This window comes from Oncorhynchus mykiss, chromosome 19, assembly GCF_013265735.2.
Source record: "Oncorhynchus mykiss isolate Arlee chromosome 19, USDA_OmykA_1.1, whole genome shotgun sequence".
Lineage (NCBI taxonomy): Eukaryota > Metazoa > Chordata > Actinopteri > Salmoniformes > Salmonidae > Oncorhynchus > Oncorhynchus mykiss.
In genome coordinates this window covers 4,809,882-4,827,732 of record NC_048583.1, presented here as the reverse complement: position 1 = coordinate 4,827,732, position 17,851 = coordinate 4,809,882, and the positions used below count along the sequence as shown (strand labels likewise).

At 43.1% G+C, this 17,851-nt stretch overlaps 1 protein-coding gene across 1 annotated transcript; it reads right to left on the bottom strand.

Moving 5' to 3' along the window:
- Positions 1–14,419: 14,419 nt before the first annotated feature.
- LOC118941353 (ubiquitin carboxyl-terminal hydrolase 37-like) lies at positions 14,420–17,352 on the bottom strand. Its single transcript, XM_036953809.1, has 7 exons — positions 17,008–17,352; positions 16,368–16,565; positions 15,957–16,088; positions 15,202–15,334; positions 14,957–15,093; positions 14,673–14,772; positions 14,420–14,543 (listed from the first exon to the last, which is right to left on the bottom strand). Exons 2-7 carry the CDS (start codon positions 16,532–16,534, stop codon positions 14,460–14,462), a joined length of 753 nt encoding a protein of 250 aa, XP_036809704.1. The 5' UTR covers positions 16,535–16,565; positions 17,008–17,352; the 3' UTR covers positions 14,420–14,459.
- Between the last annotated feature and the right edge of the window lie 499 nt (positions 17,353–17,851).

Below are 17,851 nucleotides of genomic sequence, written 5' to 3'. Positions count from 1 at the left end.
ACCATGATATCTGACTGTGTTTAACCCTCTAGGTTCTGGTATTAACCATGATATCTGACTGTTTTTAACCCTGTAGGTACTGGTATTAACCATGATATCTGACTGTTTTAAACCCTGTAGGTGCTGGTATTAACCATGATATCTGACTGTTGTTAACCCTGTTGGTACTGGTATTAACCATGCTATCTGACTGGCTTTAACCCTGTAGGTACTGGTATTAACCATGATATCTGACTGTTTTAAACCCTATAGGTTCTGGTTTAACCATGATATCTGACTGTTTTTAACCCTGTAGGTACTGGTATTAACCATGATATCTGACTGGAATTAACCCTGTAGGTACTGTTATTAACCATGATATCTGACTGTTTTTAACTCTGTAGGTACTGGTATTAACCATGATATCTGACTGTGTTTAACCCTGTAGGTACTGGTATTAACCATGATATATGACTGTTTTTAACCCTGTAAGTGCTGGTATTAACCATGATATCTGACTGTTTTTAACCCTGTAGGTTCTGGTCTCCAAATCAGCCTGATAATGGTGATGGCAAACCAGAATATGGTGAGGAGGACTGTGTTCAGATACAAAAAGATCAGAGTCCTCTGGAGGCGTGGAATGACATATCATGTCGCAGCAAACTCAACTGGGTCTGTGAGAAAGTGCTTTAACATCACCATGACAACATACTGTAACACATACAGTAGCCTACAGTACACACAACTTCCTCCTTCATTCTCTCTATCTCTCACACACACACACACTCCCGTCACATACCCTTATTCACACACACACACACACACACACACACACACACACACACACACACACACACACACACACACACACACACACACACACACACACACACACACACACACACACACACACCTATTGTTGTATTTGTTTGTAGTATCATGTTAATAAAAGTCCTACTTATTTCCTGTTTGTAACTTCCTGTGTACCAGTAGTTATGTTTCACACATCATCAGGTTCAACATGAATTCAGTACATTTGACTTTGTGCATTTACATAATATTCAATTAAAATATATTCTACAGATATTTACATGCTCCAATTGAGGCCTGGTGATGACATTCTCAACAGTACCAAACCACCATTACATACACTGTATAGGAAGGAGGGGACTGTATCACCAATCAATGAGTGTAGTAGAGATATCAAAGGATGTTACTTAATAATATTTAACAGTCAGTCTTTGTTGTCAAGTTACATATGAGCACAATGACAAATGCTCATATTTTACTGTTGTTACCTTATATTGGTCCCAAAAGAGGGAAGGGAAGTGGACATTTTCAGTGGTTCAACCAGCTGTCACTCAAAAACTCCTCAACCAATCAGGTTGATCCTCACTGGTTAAAACTACCCACCCTCAATATCCACTTGTAGCAGTTTGTAGTGTCAAATCTATTGTATGGACATTATAATGACCCATGTTTGTAGTCCTGGACCTCCTGAACATGTTGATGTATATTTGGGAGTAAACAGAGGGTCCAAATCAGCAGAAAGGTGAAAGGAAGGAGGAGTTCTGGAAACTCCCTGAATTATCTTGGGGCTGTTACATATGATATTTAATATATGTTAACAGCTAGTCTTTGTTATCCACTTCCCCTCTATGATCTATATCTTCCTGGTATAATAGTGTCCTGTCCATCATCACAAATCGCAAGTCCCGTTACCTGGACAGGAGGACAGTGTTGAGATATACTCTGGACAAGATGACCATGTAGAGACATGGAATGATTTATATTGTTCTGCAGAAAATGGTTTACCAATAATCACTGTAACAATCTCACACAAGTACAGACACAGTATGCAAACTTGTTATATTTTTGTATTAGCATAGCCACAAATAACCGTGCCATTTTGTTGATACTTCCCTAGAGTTAACACCTACAGTAGTCACACAGACAGAGACACACAGATGACTCAGAGACAGAGATGTCACTAGAAGACAGAGACTTAACGTATAGAGGTCTTACAGTTGACGTACGACACCTCCTGGTGACCATGTTGGAAGACCTCCATATTAATTCTAGAAGCAGAGACTTAACGTATAGAGGTCCTGCAGTTGATGTACGACGCCTCCTGGTGACCATGTTGGAAGACCTCCACATTAATTATAGAATCAGAGACTTCATGTATAGTAGACCTACACAGAAACACAGATGACTCAGAGACAGAGATATCACTAGAAGCAGAGACTTAACGTATAGAGGTCTTACAGTTGACGTACGACGCCTCCTGGTGACCATGTTGGAAGACCACCACATTAATTCTAGAAGCAGAGACTTCATGTATAGTAGACCTACATAGAAAGAAAGACCCACGTATTGTTAAAGATGTGTCATAACTGTCCTGTTCGGGTCAGGTTACCGTGGACCACACTCCTACAGAGACATCTCTCACACCCGCCAGAGGGGGGAGATGGAGAGGTATGGAGGTGGGGGGTTTTATGAAACCTCACACCCTTTGTAAATCTTAAGGCAGCAGAGAAAATCCCTTTGTCCTCTTACTGCGGAGGAATGGAATGTATGTTGGGCCTATGGAGAACCTACCTCAGAACAGTAACATGCAATAAAGGGACTGTGGGACAATATGTTTTGTCAGACAAAATGGTGGTAATGACGATAGATGGAATATGAAAATCAATGTCGTTTTTGTCATGTTATTAAAAGTTAAACGATGACGTTATAACAAAAACAGTGTAACTTGAAGAGTTTCCACAATATGTACCTGAAGTTTGCACGCTGTACGTTGTGTGGAAAATGTCCAGATCAAATAGAATGTTTCTGAAAATATGAAATGTGACGTTAGTTGTCTAAATTGGATATGTGTAAAATCCAGACTTTGCCTCGTAACTAGTTACGCCCAGAGAACTTGCCAAAAAGACGGAAACACCTCTTTCCTTCCCGAGGGTATAAAACATGTGAGTTAAGAATGAGCATAACAGACTACGTGACCATGTGCTGCAGCCAATGTTCTATTAGTTGTAACCCCACAACGCAACACGAGGTTGAAGAAGACAAAGGAACCTTTTAACAAATCTGTGCTACGGATGAGTAGCTGTGTCTCTGAATTCAAGCAAGACCACCCGGTTACCACTCTCCAAGGAATCGTGTGTCGACACTCCTTTCATTCCTACGCTACACGGCTGACCATACTCAGAAGACCCCCTTTCAGAACAAGGGCGAGGAAACAGGCCACTATGAGAAAGGACCCTGACATCGTGTGGACAATCAGAGAGTTACACCCGGTAACCAAAGAAGTGCTGCCATCAGAGAAGGAGGAACTCGGTCCACAAGGAGATGCCAAATCGGAGACCTTTGACACGTAATTACATCATTATACTCTGACCCATGAGAGTGGCTGTACGGGGCGAGGTTAGGGCTAAACTAAGCATGGTTTACAAATGTACCTAGGTGTGCTTTTCACTTGTGCTCTCTCACTTTCTCACTCTTTTTAAATCCCCATTTTGTATAACATGTGTCATATTGTGTTGGCCAGCTAGGGACATGTTTCATTAAACTACGTTCTAATCAATAGACTGTGTGTTTGTGTATCTTATATTATCATTTTAGCTTGTTAGTAAATAAATATTCAACTAAATTGGTGAGGCACGGACTTATTTAGTGGGACTGGGGTTTGTGCAGATTCCCGGATTATGTGACGTTCAGGATGAGATTGTCGAGGAAATTAATTAATTAGCAACGGTTGTAAAATCGATATTCTGATATTCTTTGAGTTAATTTGTGACTGTCTGTCTGTCTGTCTGACTGTCTGTTAGCATGCAGCTCCTCAAACTGTTGTTATTATACCTCAGTGGTCTCCTCTGACTGTCTGTTAGCATGCAGCTCCTCAAACTGTTGTTATTACACCTCAGTGGTCTCCTCTGACTGTATGTTAACATGCAGCTCCTCAAACTGTTGTTATTATACCTCAGTGGTCTCCTCTGACTGTCTGTTGACATGCAGCTCCTCAAACTGTTGTTATTGTACCTCAGTGGTCTCCTCTGACTGTCTGTTAGCATGAAGCTCCTCAAACTGGCAGCTCTCTGCCAACTTCACTGACTGTGTCAAAGGGACAGGAATCATCTGCATCAGCCTATACCAGGGCAATGGGACCCTCAACACTTCTAAGGCAGTAGGCCCCAGGTCCAAGAATGCGACCAGGTTGGACTACAGCTTCACCTGCTGTTCAAAGAAGGTAGAGCTGTTGGTAGTGGACAGGGCAGGCAACGTGGGTGTGTGTCTGGGCTCAGTCAAATCAAATCAAATCAAATCAAATGTTATTTGTCACATACACATGGTTAGCAGATGTTAATGCGAGTGTAGCGAAATGCTTGTGCTTCTAGTTCCGACAATGCAGTAATAACAAGTAATCTAACTAACAATTCCAAAACTACTGTCTTGTACACAGTGTAAGGGGATAAAGAATATGTACATAAGGATATATGAATGAGTGATGGTACAGAGCAGCATAGGCAAGATACAGTAGATGGTATCGAGTACAGTATGTACAAATGAGATGAGTATGTAAACAAAGTGGCATAGTTTAAAGTGGCTAGTGATACATGTATGACATAAGGATACAGTCGATGATATAGAGTACAGTATATACGTATGCATATGAGATGAATAATGTAGGGTAAGTAACATTATATAAGGTAGCATTGTTTAAAGTGGCTAGTGATATATTTACATCATTTCCCATCAATTCCCATTATTAAAGTGGCTGGAGTTGAGTCAGTGTCAGTGTGTTGGCAGCAGCCACTCAGTGTTAGTGGTGGCTGTTTAACAGTCTGATGGCCTTGAGATAGAAGCTGTTTTTCAGTCTCTCGGTCCCAGCTTTGATGCACCTGTACTGACCTCGCCTTCTGGATGATAGCGGGGTGAACAGGCAGTGGCTCGGGTGGTTGATGTCCTTGATGATCTTTATGGCCTTCCTGTGACATCGGGTGGTGTAGGTGTCCTGGAGGGCAGGTAGTTTGCCCCCGGTGATGCGTTGTGCAGACCTCACTACCCTCTGGAGAGCCTTACGGTTGTGGGCTGAGCAGTTGCCGTACCAGGCGGTGATACAGCCCGCCAGGATGCTCTCGATTGTGCATCTGTAGAAGTTTGTGAGTGCTTTTGGTGACAAGCCGAATTTCTTCAGCCTCCTGAGGTTGAAGAGGCGCTGCTGCGCCTTCTTCACGATGCTGTCTGTGTGAGTGGACCAATTCAGTTTGTCTGTGATGTGTATGCCGAGGAACTTAAAACTTGCTACCCTCTCCACTACTGTTCCATCGATGTGGATAGGGGGGTGTTCCCTCTGCTGTTTCCTGAAGTCCACAATCATCTCCTTAGTTTTGTTGACGTTGAGTGTGAGGTTATTTTCCTGACACCACACTCCGAGGGCCCTCACCTCCTCCCTGTAGGCCGTCTCGTCGTTGTTGGTAATCAAGCCTACCACTGTTGTGTCGTCCGCAAACTTGATGATTGAGTTGGAGGCGTGCGTGGCCACGCAGTCGTGGGTGAACAGGGAGTACAGGAGAGGGCTCAGAACGCACCCTTGTGGGGCCCCAGTGTTGAGGATCAGCGGGGAGGAGATGTTGTTGCCTACCCTCACCACCTGGGGGCGGCCCGTCAGGAAGTCCAGTACCCAGTTGCACAGGGCGGGGTCGAGACCCAGGGTCTCGAGCTTGATGACGAGCTTGGAGGGTACTATGGTGTTGAATGCCGAGCTGTAGTCGATGAACAGCATTCTCACATAGGTATTCCTCTTGTCCAGATGGGTTAGGGCAGTGTGCAGTGTGGTTGAGATTGCATCGTCTGTGGACCTATTTGGGCGGTAAGCAAATTGGAGTGGGTCTAGGGTGTCAGGTAGGGTGGAGGTGATATGGTCCTTGACTAGTCTCTCAAAGCACTTCATGATGACGGATGTGAGTGCTACGGGCGGTAGTCGTTTAGCTCAGTTACCTTAGCTTTCTTGGGAACAGGAACAATGGTGGCCCTCTTGAAGCATGTGGGAACAGCAGACTGGTATAGGGATTGATTGAATATGTCCGTAAACACACCGGCCAGCTGGTCTGCGCATGCTCTGGCTGGGGATGCCGTCTGGGCCTGCAGCCTTGCGAGGGTTAACACGTTTAAATGTCTTACTCACCTCGGCTGCAGTGAAGGAGAGACCGCATGTTTTCGTTGCAGGCAAAAAAGTTATTGAGTCTGCCTGGGAGCAAGACATCCTGGTCCGTGACTGGGCTGGATTTCTTCCTGTAGTCCGTGATTGACTGTAGACCCTGCCACATGCCTCTTGTGTCTGAGCCGTTGAATTGAGATTCTACTTTGTCTCTGTACTGGCGCTTAGCTTGTTTGATAGCCTTGCGGAGGGAATAGCTGCACTGTTTGTATTCGGTCATGTTACCAGACACCTTGCCCTGATTAAAAGCAGTGGTTCGCGCTTTCAGTTTCACACGAATGCTGCCATCAATCCACGGTTTCTGGTTAGGGAATGTTTTAATCGTTGCTATGGGAACGACATCTTCAACGCACGTTCTAATGAACTCGCACACCGAATCAGCGTATTCGTCAATGTTGTTATCTGATGCAATACGAAACATCTCCCAGTCCACGTGATGGAAGCAGTCTTGGAGTGTGGAGTCAGCTTGGTCGGACCAGCGTTGGACAGACCTCAGCGTGGGAGCCTCTTGTTTTAGTTTCTGTCTGTAGGCAGGGATCAACAAAATGGAGTCGTGGTCAGCTTTTCCGAAAGGGGGGCGGGGCAGGGCCTTATATGCGTCGCGGAAGTTAGAGTAACAATGATCCAAGGTCTTTCCACCCCTGGTTGCGCAATCGATATGCTGATAAAATTTAGGGAGTCTTGTTTTCAGATTAGCCTTGTTAAAATCCCCAGCTACAATGAATGCAGCCTCCGGATAAATCGTTTCCAGTTTGCAGAGAGTTAAATAAAGTTCGTTCAGAGCCATCGATGTGTCTGCTTGGGGGGGGGATATATACGGCAGTGAAGGACTCTGTGGGGTGGTTGTGAGCGCTACAGCCCAGGGCCTGGTTTCCCAAAAGCATCTTAAGTCTAAGTCCATCGTTTCAACCATTGGATCCTACTTTTCTCAGATGAATTTAGCCTTAAAATGCTATTGGGAAACCGGGCCCAGGTCTCTATCACCAACACTACAGCTGTACATGCAGTTAGTACTACATCCACCCAGGTCTCTGTCACCAACACTACAGCTGTACCTGTAGTTAGTACTACATCCACCCAGGTCTCTGTCACCAACACTACAGCTGTACGTGTAGTTAGTGCTACATCCACCCAGGTCTCTGTCACCAACACTACAGATGTACCTGTAGTTAGTACTACATCCACCCAGGTCTCTGTCACCAACACTACAGCTGTACCTGTAGTTAGTGCTACATCCACCCAGGTCTCAGTCACCAACACTACAGCTGTACCTGTAGTTAGTACTACATCCACGCAGGTCTCTGTCACCAACACTACAGCTGTACCTGTAGTTAGTACTACATCCACCCAGGTCTCTGTCACCAACACTACAGCTGTACCTGTAGTTAGTACTACATCCACCCAGGTCTCTGTCACCAACACTACAGTTGTACCTGTAGTTAGTACTACATCCACCCATGTCTCTGTCATAAACACTACAGCTGTACCTGTAGTTAGTACTACATCCACCCAGGTCTCTGTCACCAACACTACAGCTGTACCTGTAGTTAGTACTACATCCACCCAGGTATCTGTCACCAACACTACAGCTGTACCTGTAGTTCATACTACATCTACCCAGGTCTCTGTCACTAACACTACAGCTGTACCTGTAGTTAGTACTACATCCACCCAGGTCTCAGTCACCAACACTACAGCTGTACCTGTAGTTAGTACTACATCCACCCAGGTCTCAGTCACCAACACTACAGCTGTACCTGTAGTTAGTACTACATCCACCCAGGTCTCAGTCACCAACACTACAGCTGTACCTGTAGTTAGTACTACATCCACCCAGGTCTCAGTGACCAACACTACAGCTGTACCTGTAGTTAGTACTACATCCACCCAGGTCTCTGTCACCAACACTACAGCTGTACCTGTAGTTAGTGCTACATCCACCCAGGTCTCTGTCACCAACACTACAGTTGTACCTGTAGTTAGTACTCCGTCCACCAGAGGGCCACCTTTGACTCTGTCCCTGTATATACGGATCTGTGTGATGCTTTCTCTCCTCCTGTGGAATAGAGTAGAGCTATAGATTTGTATAATAGTTCATGTAGGTAGATGTCATGTGGAACAGTGGAATCAGTGCAGAGAGAGTTGTGTCATTAGATGTAACTGGTATGTATATGTGATGTTGTACTAAAAGACAGGGTGGAAATATGAACTTTTTATCATAAAACGTGAATTTTCTCTTTTATCTGTCAAACTGAAAATATGTAGATATTTTCAGAACTTCTGCTTTTCATTCTGAGTAACTCTTCACAGAGAGCACAGGTAGAAAGATCCCTGTATGGGCATTGGTGGCCGGTCACACTCCGGGGGGATGTTTCCCTTAGGTACAGACCTAGGATCAGGTCTTTCTCCCCAAATCCTGACCTTAACCATTTGTGGTAGAAATGCAAAACCGACCTAAGATCAGCGTCTAGGGACAACTTCCCCCCACACCACCAGTCACAGAGTGAGAGCCATAATGTGCTCTCCATTTGAAGGCTGGGGGTGCTGTAAACTCAGTCAGGATATATGTAGTGTATGTGTCAATTAACAGGATACACATTTATTTTAACACATCCCAAATTGTTAACCTGTGAATTCACACATACATCATATAGCATGATATAGAGTCATATCATGTATTATATTATCACACTAAGACTGGTGGGAGTCATATCATGTATTATATTATCACACTAAGGCTGGTGGGAGTCATATCATGTATTATATTATCACACTAAGACTGGTGGGAGTCATATCATGTATTATATTATCACACTAAGGCTGGTGGGAGTCATATCATGTATTATATTATCACACTAAGAATGGTGGGAGTCATATAATATATTATATTATCAAACTAGGTTTTGGCCTTTCTAGGGAGTTTTTCCTAGCCATAGTCATATCATGTATTATATTATCAAGGCTGGTGGGAGTCATATCATGTATTATATTATCACACTAAGGCTGGTGGAGTCATATCATGTATTATATTATCAAACTAAGGCTGGTGGGAGTCATATCATGTATTATATTATCTAACTAAGGCTGGTGGAGTCATATCATGTATTATATTATCAAACTAAGGCTGGTGGGAGTCATATCATGTATTATATTATCAAACTAAGGCTGGTGGGAGTCATATCATGTATTATATTATCACACTAAGACTGGTGGGAGTCATATCATGTAGTATATTATCACACTAAGGCTGGTGGGAGTCATATCATGTATTATATTATCAAACTAAGGCTGGTGGGAGTCATATCATGTATTATATTATCAAACTAAGACTGGTGGGAGTCATATCATGTAGTATATTATCACACTAAGGCTGGTGGGAGTCATATCATGTATTATATTATCAAACTAAGACTGGTGGGAGTCATATCATGTATTATATTATCACACTAAGACTGGTGGGAGTCATATAATGTATTATATTATCAAACTAAGGCTGGTGGGAGTCATATCATGTAGTATATTATCACACTAAGACTGGTGGGAGTCATATCATGTATTATATTATCAAACTAAGGCTGGTGGGAGTCATATCATGTATTATATTATCACTCTAAAACTGGTGGGAGTCATATCATGTATTATATTTTCACACTAAGACTGGTGGGAGTCATATCATGTATTATATTTTCACACTAAGACTGGTGGGAGTCATATAATGTATTATATTATCACACTAAGACTGGTGGGAGTCATATCACGTAGTATATATTCAAACTAAGGCTGGTGGGAATCATATCAAGTAGTATATTATCAAACTAAGGCTGGTGGGAGACACGTGGTTGCCAGTGTTTCTAATCCATTATGGTTGACTGATAAAGAGTTTTATTATCACACAGTATGTCAAGGTATGTTAGTAATCGTTAAGGACTGGGGTGTTTTTCAGAAGAAAAAAACAAACTGATTTGAGCTAAAAACAGGAAAAATCCTTGAGGAAAACCTGGTTCAGTCTGCTTTCCACCAGACACTGGGAGATTAATTCACCTTTCAGCAGGACAATAACCTAAAGCACAAGGCCAAATATACACTGGAGTGTCTTACCAAGTAGGCAGTGAATGTTCCTGAGTGGCCAAGTTACAGTTTTGACTTAAATCTACTTGAAAATCTATGGCAAGACCTGAAAATGGTTGTCTAGCAATGATCAACAACCAATTTGACAAACTTAAAGAATTTTGAAAAGAATAATGGTCACGTTGCACAATCCAGGTGTGGAAAGCTCCTAGAGATTTACCAGGAAATACTCACAGCTGTTATCGCTGCCAAATGTGCTTCTACAAAGTATTGACTTAGGGGTGTGAATACTTATGTAAAATCTATATTATATTTCATTTTCAATACATTTGCAAACATTTCTAAAAATATGGGGTATTTTGTATAAATATAAAAATATATTTACTGTATTTTAAATTTAGTCTGTAACACAACAACATTTCTGCTGTAGTCCAACCTGGTCCCACTTTCTGAAGGCACTGTATGTTAAACATGAACGCTCTAATTGTAAGTCTGCTAAATGACTAAAATGGAAATGTAATAGAAATTAATGGTAAATAATGTATTGTGTAACTTTGGAGTCACTTTTATTGTAAATAAGAATAGAATTCCATGATTAAAGACAATCATGAATTAATTGTGAATAATGATGAGTGAGGAAGTTACAGAGGTATAAATATCATACCCCCCAAATGCTAACCTCCCCTATTATTGGTAATGGTGAAAGGTTAGCATGTCTTAGGGGTATGATATAAAATGCTAACCTCCACTATTATTGGTAATGGTGAGAGGTTAGCATGTCTTGGGGGTATGATATAAAATGCTAACCTCCACTATTATTGGTAATGGTGAGAGGTTAGCATGTCTTAGGGGTATGATCCTCTGTAACTTTCTCACTCAACATTATTTACCATTCATTAAATTAAAGGTGACATTCTGTACAATCACCACATATGAAACATTTGATCTCCAATCCAAAACGCTGGCGTATAGAGCCAAATGAAAAGTTATAGCTTCACTGTCCAAATAAATACGTAAGGGAGTGTACGTGAGATAAGAAAAGACAGTATGTCACGTCACACCGCCTTTAATAGTGACAGGTCACAATGGTACAGTAAGGGTGTGGCGTCATTGTAAACATTGTTGATATTAAGCAATCTCAATCACATCACGATAAAGGGAAGGAGTTCCCATAGGTTGTTTGGTGACCCGTTACTCTACTCACAGAACCAAGGTCACATCCGTAGCCCAGCATTTTCATGTCTGTATTTATTCAAATGGATACAACTGGAGAGTAACTTCAAAATATACTCATAGTATCTCTGATTCTTTATGTGACATTCCTCCTCCAGACCTGATTGGGTGTTAGAAGGCTCCATTACAGCTGCTTCCCTTTGTCACGTTTCCTGTTAGGACCGGCCTGAAACCCAGACCATAAATCTTCCTGAGTTAAAGAGTTACAACGGTCAACAGAATCATCTTAAATGGGATTTTCTTACATTTGCTTGTCTTTATTAATATTGCAGGTCTTCCGGTGTGACCATGCTGAATAAGAGGTTAGACACCACAGTGTATTTCACAACAGGAGGATTTCAAACCAAACCAAATAGAAGGGATGTTGTACCCTCTAAATAATCACACTCTCTATCCACCACATCTACATGTGTACTACATTTAGTGTGTATACTTTATACGTTTATACATTAGGTGAAGTAGTCAAATCAAGGGCAGGTATTTATGACATAAGCTACTGAAAGAATGTTCATGCTAGTGTTGAAGAGCAGCATGATTGAAGTTGGGCCCAATGCTGCACCTGTTGAGGCAGGTCTGAGGGTGTTGGGGCTGGGTCTTGTTCTGCCCATGTTGAGACTGGGCCTGGTTCTTCCCATGTTGAAGCTGGGCTGGGTGTGTTGATGTTGGGCCCAGTGCTGCCCCTGTTGTGGCTGGGCTCGGGGTTGTTGATGTTGGGCCAAGTGCTACCCCTTTCGAGGCAGGTGTGTGAGGGTTGAGGCTTGGCTGGGGGTTTTGAGGCTGGGCCTGGTACCACCCCTGTAGAGACAGGTCTGAGTGTTTGGAGGCTGGTCCAGGTGCTGCCCCTGTTTAGGCTGGGGCTGATGCTGGTGGCCCTCTTAGGCCCTGTGTGCTGGGGCCTCCCGCTCTATTGCCCTGTAGGGTGAAAGAAACCGTACACATAAATAGTAACACAAGAATAAAGATGGCGAGAGTAAACATTACCTGAACATATAGAAGAGCATGTAGGCACTCCGGGCTCTGGTTCTCAGCACAGTGGCTTCATTGGACATTGACACCTGGCTGTCGTTACAGCAGAACCAGTTTCCACTGGCATGCAATATGTCACTAATGTAGTGCCCTGTGGAACAAGGAAGACAGACTAGAGGTCAAGGGTCAGGCTATTGTGGGTAATAGAGTGTTTTGTAACAGTTAAACAGTTCATTTGGGAGGTATTTTATCTGTTACATGTGTCAAGTTTTGAAATCAGAGATAAACAAATACACATGACATTAAATTAGGCATGCCTCTCCATTCTTTTGAATTAAATTGAGCAAACTCTAAACATATTGCAGTGCTTGTTGGGATGACACTTCACTCTGAAGCCTGCAGCCTTGCTAGCTTGGCCGAAATGGCTGTTGGAGGGTCTAATTATCCCCTACCCCAGGGTTCCCCAAATGGCACCCCGCGGGACAAATTTGGCCCAAGGGTGATTTTATTTGGCCCCTATGTTTTCTGTCCAAATAAAACGTAATTGTTAAAAGACTGTAAAAACACCAGCAAATCAGCTCCAAGTGATTTTCATTTTGGAAATCTGTTTCAAAGTGTTCCCACGTATAATAAAGAGATACATGTGGTTGTACACAAATGTAAGCAAGGTTTGAAATGAGTCAAATATTATATCTGTTTGGCGTTCCTACGGTATATTTGCAGTCTACAAATTATTTGTAATTTTGTTCCACACCCCTTCCCATCTGGCTAAGAAAAAAAATGGACCCGAGGCTGAAACTAGTTGATGATTCCTGGCCTTCATCCTCGATAATTTTCACTCCCTCAGCTTTGGGATGCTTGTGTATACGGCAGAGGCACACGTGAACATGCAAATTGAGATCCAAGGAGAAGGGAGTGATTTGGAATTCAGCTGATGTCATATGTATTGTGCATCTGCATGTGTGTGTTTGATGGTATTTACTTACCGGAGTTTGCGGAGCCTCCCAAATGAGAGACTACGCCAGTCAGCTGGTAGTAACCATTCACTGACAGTTCTGGCTTCTGCTTCTGTAAGAAAACACATGTGATCATAGGATTCTCATTTCCTCTACAGTCCACCACACTGTCTACAGTCTACTACAGTACTAGTCTACTACAGGTCTACTACATCGTGTACTCCTCATAACTATCTCAGTGTCCTGTCATAACTTATTTTTCACAGGTTTCACTCTCTCTCTCTCTCTCTCTCTCTCTCTCTCTCTCTCTCTCTCTCTCTCTCTCTCTCTCTCTCCTCACCACTGAGGCTGTCAGCAACACTTTCCCTGGTTCCTGCTCATTTGAATCTGAGGGGTCAAATAAACATATCAAGAGCTGTGAAAACGTGGTCACTTGTCTGAATTGCTCTGGACTAAAACAGCTCCCATACATCACTAAAGATGTCTGAGAAGCATTTTAAATTGCAGCTTCCAGATTCTCTGTCAGCAGGACCGTTTTGGGAGTGGGTGGTTTGTGTTGTGTTGGAGCAAGAATAGTGTTATGGTGCCATGACCTACCTGAACAGCAGAGGGCGCTGTCTTTTGCCGCTCCAGGTGAGCTGGAGACTTGGCTGGCGAGGGTCTGGGGGATGGACCCCTGGATGCTGGGGGCCTGGTTGGTGAGGGCCTGTGGGCTGGCACTGTGCAGGTGTGGCACCATGTCCCCACAGAGGGTGGAGAGCCTCAGCTCCGAAGGAAACAAAAGAGGAGCCTCCAGCTTCTCCAACCCCCCAGGTCCTCCAAACCTCTTCAGATGTAGAACCAGCACACTGCCAGAAAGAGAGAGGAAGAGAGATGAACAGACAGACAATGAAACCAGTCAACAAAATAACAGATGAGTGAAATTTGTTTGGCGGTGCTCACCTCTAAGTCCTACAACCTGCTCAGGAAGGTAACTACTCCTAAAGGCTAAGGACATTAAACACTGCTAGTACTATGAGAGGTTATAAAGGGACAACTCACAGAGGCAGTGTGTGGAACTGCTCCACCTTTGAGGCGTGGAGGCCTTTACAGCCCTCACATGTGAATTCAACCTGTTCACTCTGATTAGAAACAAAAGCATTACATAATGAATGATACCACTACAATAATAAGATAGCGTATTCTGAGGCAGTGGGCAGCTTGCCCTGGGTGTTAGTCTCTACATGCAGGGCTGAGCCCTAAGTGCTGACTTTGAAAGTGAGTGCTAGGCTGTTCAGCAAGGTGCGCTCAGGGCTGATGTCCAATGAGAGGTGGTTGTAGTCCTCTCTGGTAGACGACTCGCGCCCACAGCTTCAGAAGCAGGACAAAGAGAAGAAAAATGCATCAAGTCTGTTTCTGTTTCAGGTCTCTACAATGTTTCTGTTATGCCATGTGTTTTGTAATATTAATATATACTGTATATATGTATATATATATATATATAGAGAAAGATCCTGTTCTCAGTAGATACATTACAACCAATGGGATCTCTTACCTGGTACATGTGCGCACCGACACAAGCTGGAACTCCAGCTGGGAAACAGGGCAGGTATAGTTCATCCCGAGTGTCTTCAGAATCATGCCCTCCTCCTTCAGCTGGCACAGCATATTGACAAGTAACTCGTGTGCGTCCTATGATGAGGAAGAGAAAGAAACACACCAAGATAAAAGCAAATTAAAAAAGAAAATTAACCCTTGCAAGAAGAGCACTCGTACACAAGAGAGTAGTGCCTCAGTTACCTGTTGCGTGTCCCCCAGATACTTCAAATCGTATCCCGACAAGGAGTACTTGACCTTCCACATGAGGTCTGCTTTTGAGGCCTGGTTTGCCACACTGTCAGGTAGACCCGAACGGTGCACATCAGACAGACACCTGTAGGGGAGACAGAGAGTAAGTTAGCAGCCTACTGGATGTTGTCAACCTACTGGCTTATGCCTGAAGAGGCAGATGAGTATATACAAATATGTTTTATCTAGTGGCACCCCATCATTAGAAATGTTTCATTCGATTTGATGCAATTTCACCTTTGAGGACGGACAATGAAGCCAAACAACAAAAATGTATTGTTTATTCTCCTAAGATATTTGGTTTGGATACTGCTCTCAATTCCAGAGCATTTAAAAAAACTACCAAATTTCCCACGGTAAGGTGGAATGTTCAGTCAATGAGCATTATGGGTCATGTAGTCATTCTACACTTTCCAAATTGGCCTACAAAATGCCAACATCATAATCAGTGTGTCATTGTTGTTCCTCTTGGTTATGAAGATTCCAAAAACAAAAAGAAACTGGAAAATAAACCATAAATACAATACACAGCAAAATATGAAGTGGTTAAGGTTAGGAAAAGGGTTAGGATTAGTGAAAGTGTTCTCCTAACCTGCTACGACAATCCCTTTCTGTAGAAGTGGCGTGAAAAGAGTGTCCCTTCTTTAATTTATGACCACAATTAATGGCTGTGTGGGGTGAGTGTCTGCTTTTGAGCCTTCCCTTACCTGAGCAGGTTGGAGAAGGGGGAGGAGCTCCAGAGATGTTCCTGGTGCAGGATTTCCTTTGAGAAGGAAGGCAGGACCAGGAGGCACTGCAGGGTGGCGTTAAGGAAGCAAGTGTTGCCAATGTTAGGCAACCTGTGAAGAAGAAGAAGCCATCAGTACACACATAGAGATTAATCATAACCTTCACATCTCTATAAAGTGATGATAATGGCAGGGGATAAGGGATACATTATATTTAACACAAAGAAGTGGATGTCCTTTAGACCAAGATTGACATAATTCATGGGTTTATAAATATCTAATAAAAAGGACATGCTAGATAGTAAGCCTTATCCCCATAGTATATCAGACACTGATCTCTAAACAATAAAGAACTTATATTCAATGCATTTGCAGTGTGTTGTGGTTTACCCAAGAAGTTCCATGTTGACCAGTTCCCCCCGTTCTCCTCTGGCCCCCTGGGTCTCTTCTGACCCTCTGGTGGCTGAGCTGGTCCTGGGAAGAGTCATGCTTCTGGTGGCTGAGCTGGCCCTGGGAAGAGTCATGCTTCTGGTGGCTGAGACTGGTCTCTGGGGCATTGGACTAGAGTGTTCCTGAAGAGACAGAGGTCTGGAGGAAGGAGAGAAACAGGTCTAATGCCTCCAACACAGAGATATTATCACTCTACACAGTCTCTCTATTAAATACTGTACTGTACTATAAACACAGCTTAGTACTGCTGTCCATATAAATGCAGTGTACCAAGTAGACCAGGCCAATAGGTTAGTACTCTCTTTATCCACTAGATGTAGACAGAAGAGGCTAAAACTACAGTTTCAGGAAAATAACTTTCTGGGACTGTGTTTACCAAGTGTCTCAGAGTAGGAGTCTGATCTAGGACCAGTTTTGCATTTTAGATCATAGATCAATGAATCAGATTATTATGGACAGAGAGGACCTGATCCTAGATTAGCACTCATACTGTTGATTAACACTGGCCCTGGTCTGGTAGCACTAAACCCAACTCTCCAAAGAGACTCTAGGATGGCACTGTACTTTATGTTTGGATTACCTGACTGTTGTGCCCTCCTGGCTGGTGTCTCCATGACGGTCCAGAGGGTTGGTAGGAGAGGGAGAACTAGGCTGGGACACCACTGGAGAGGATTTCACTGGGGAAGGGTTTTTGGCAGGTGACCGGGGTACAGAGGGTTGTTTAGCAGGAGAGCAAGGCTGAGAGGAACATTTAACAGGAGAGGGAGGTGGATGGAGGGAGGAGAGTTGATCAGAGGGTGAGGGGTCAGAGGTAGCGGAGCCATTCCGTTCAGAACGGTCAGATGGAATTGGAGAGGGGGATGAAGTGCCCCTCTCCTTCTTTCTTGTCTTCTGCTCCACATCAACTGAATTTGCTTTCTGACGTTTTTTCTGTTGACAAGAAAATGTGATAGTGCTAAATACTTTTTTCCCAGATCCCCAGCCAATGGAAGAGGGGGGTCATAAGAGTAGGAAGAGGTTGGCCTAAATGGAGAATCATAGGGATCTATCCTAAACCTCAAATAACACAGTATAGACAGGTTACATTGAGTGACATTTGCAATAGCAGAACTTCATGTACATTTCATGTACACTTTTTACGTATTCGTCAATCAGAATGTAATTTTACTTTTATTCTTCCCACTAGGTTAAAGAGAAACATACTACTCCAGAATTATAGTAGTTGTTCATTGATTAAATGACCTGATTTCATACCTTTTTGCACCAGCAGAAACAAGCCATGTCGATAACCAATGAAGACTGATACATTTCCACATTAACCCATTGTTCAAATTGGCTTTAAGACCATTGTGATGTCATCGGTCATGTATGACACCACCACCTGGCAACCCAATCTATAACATTTTAAAATATATTGTTCAATG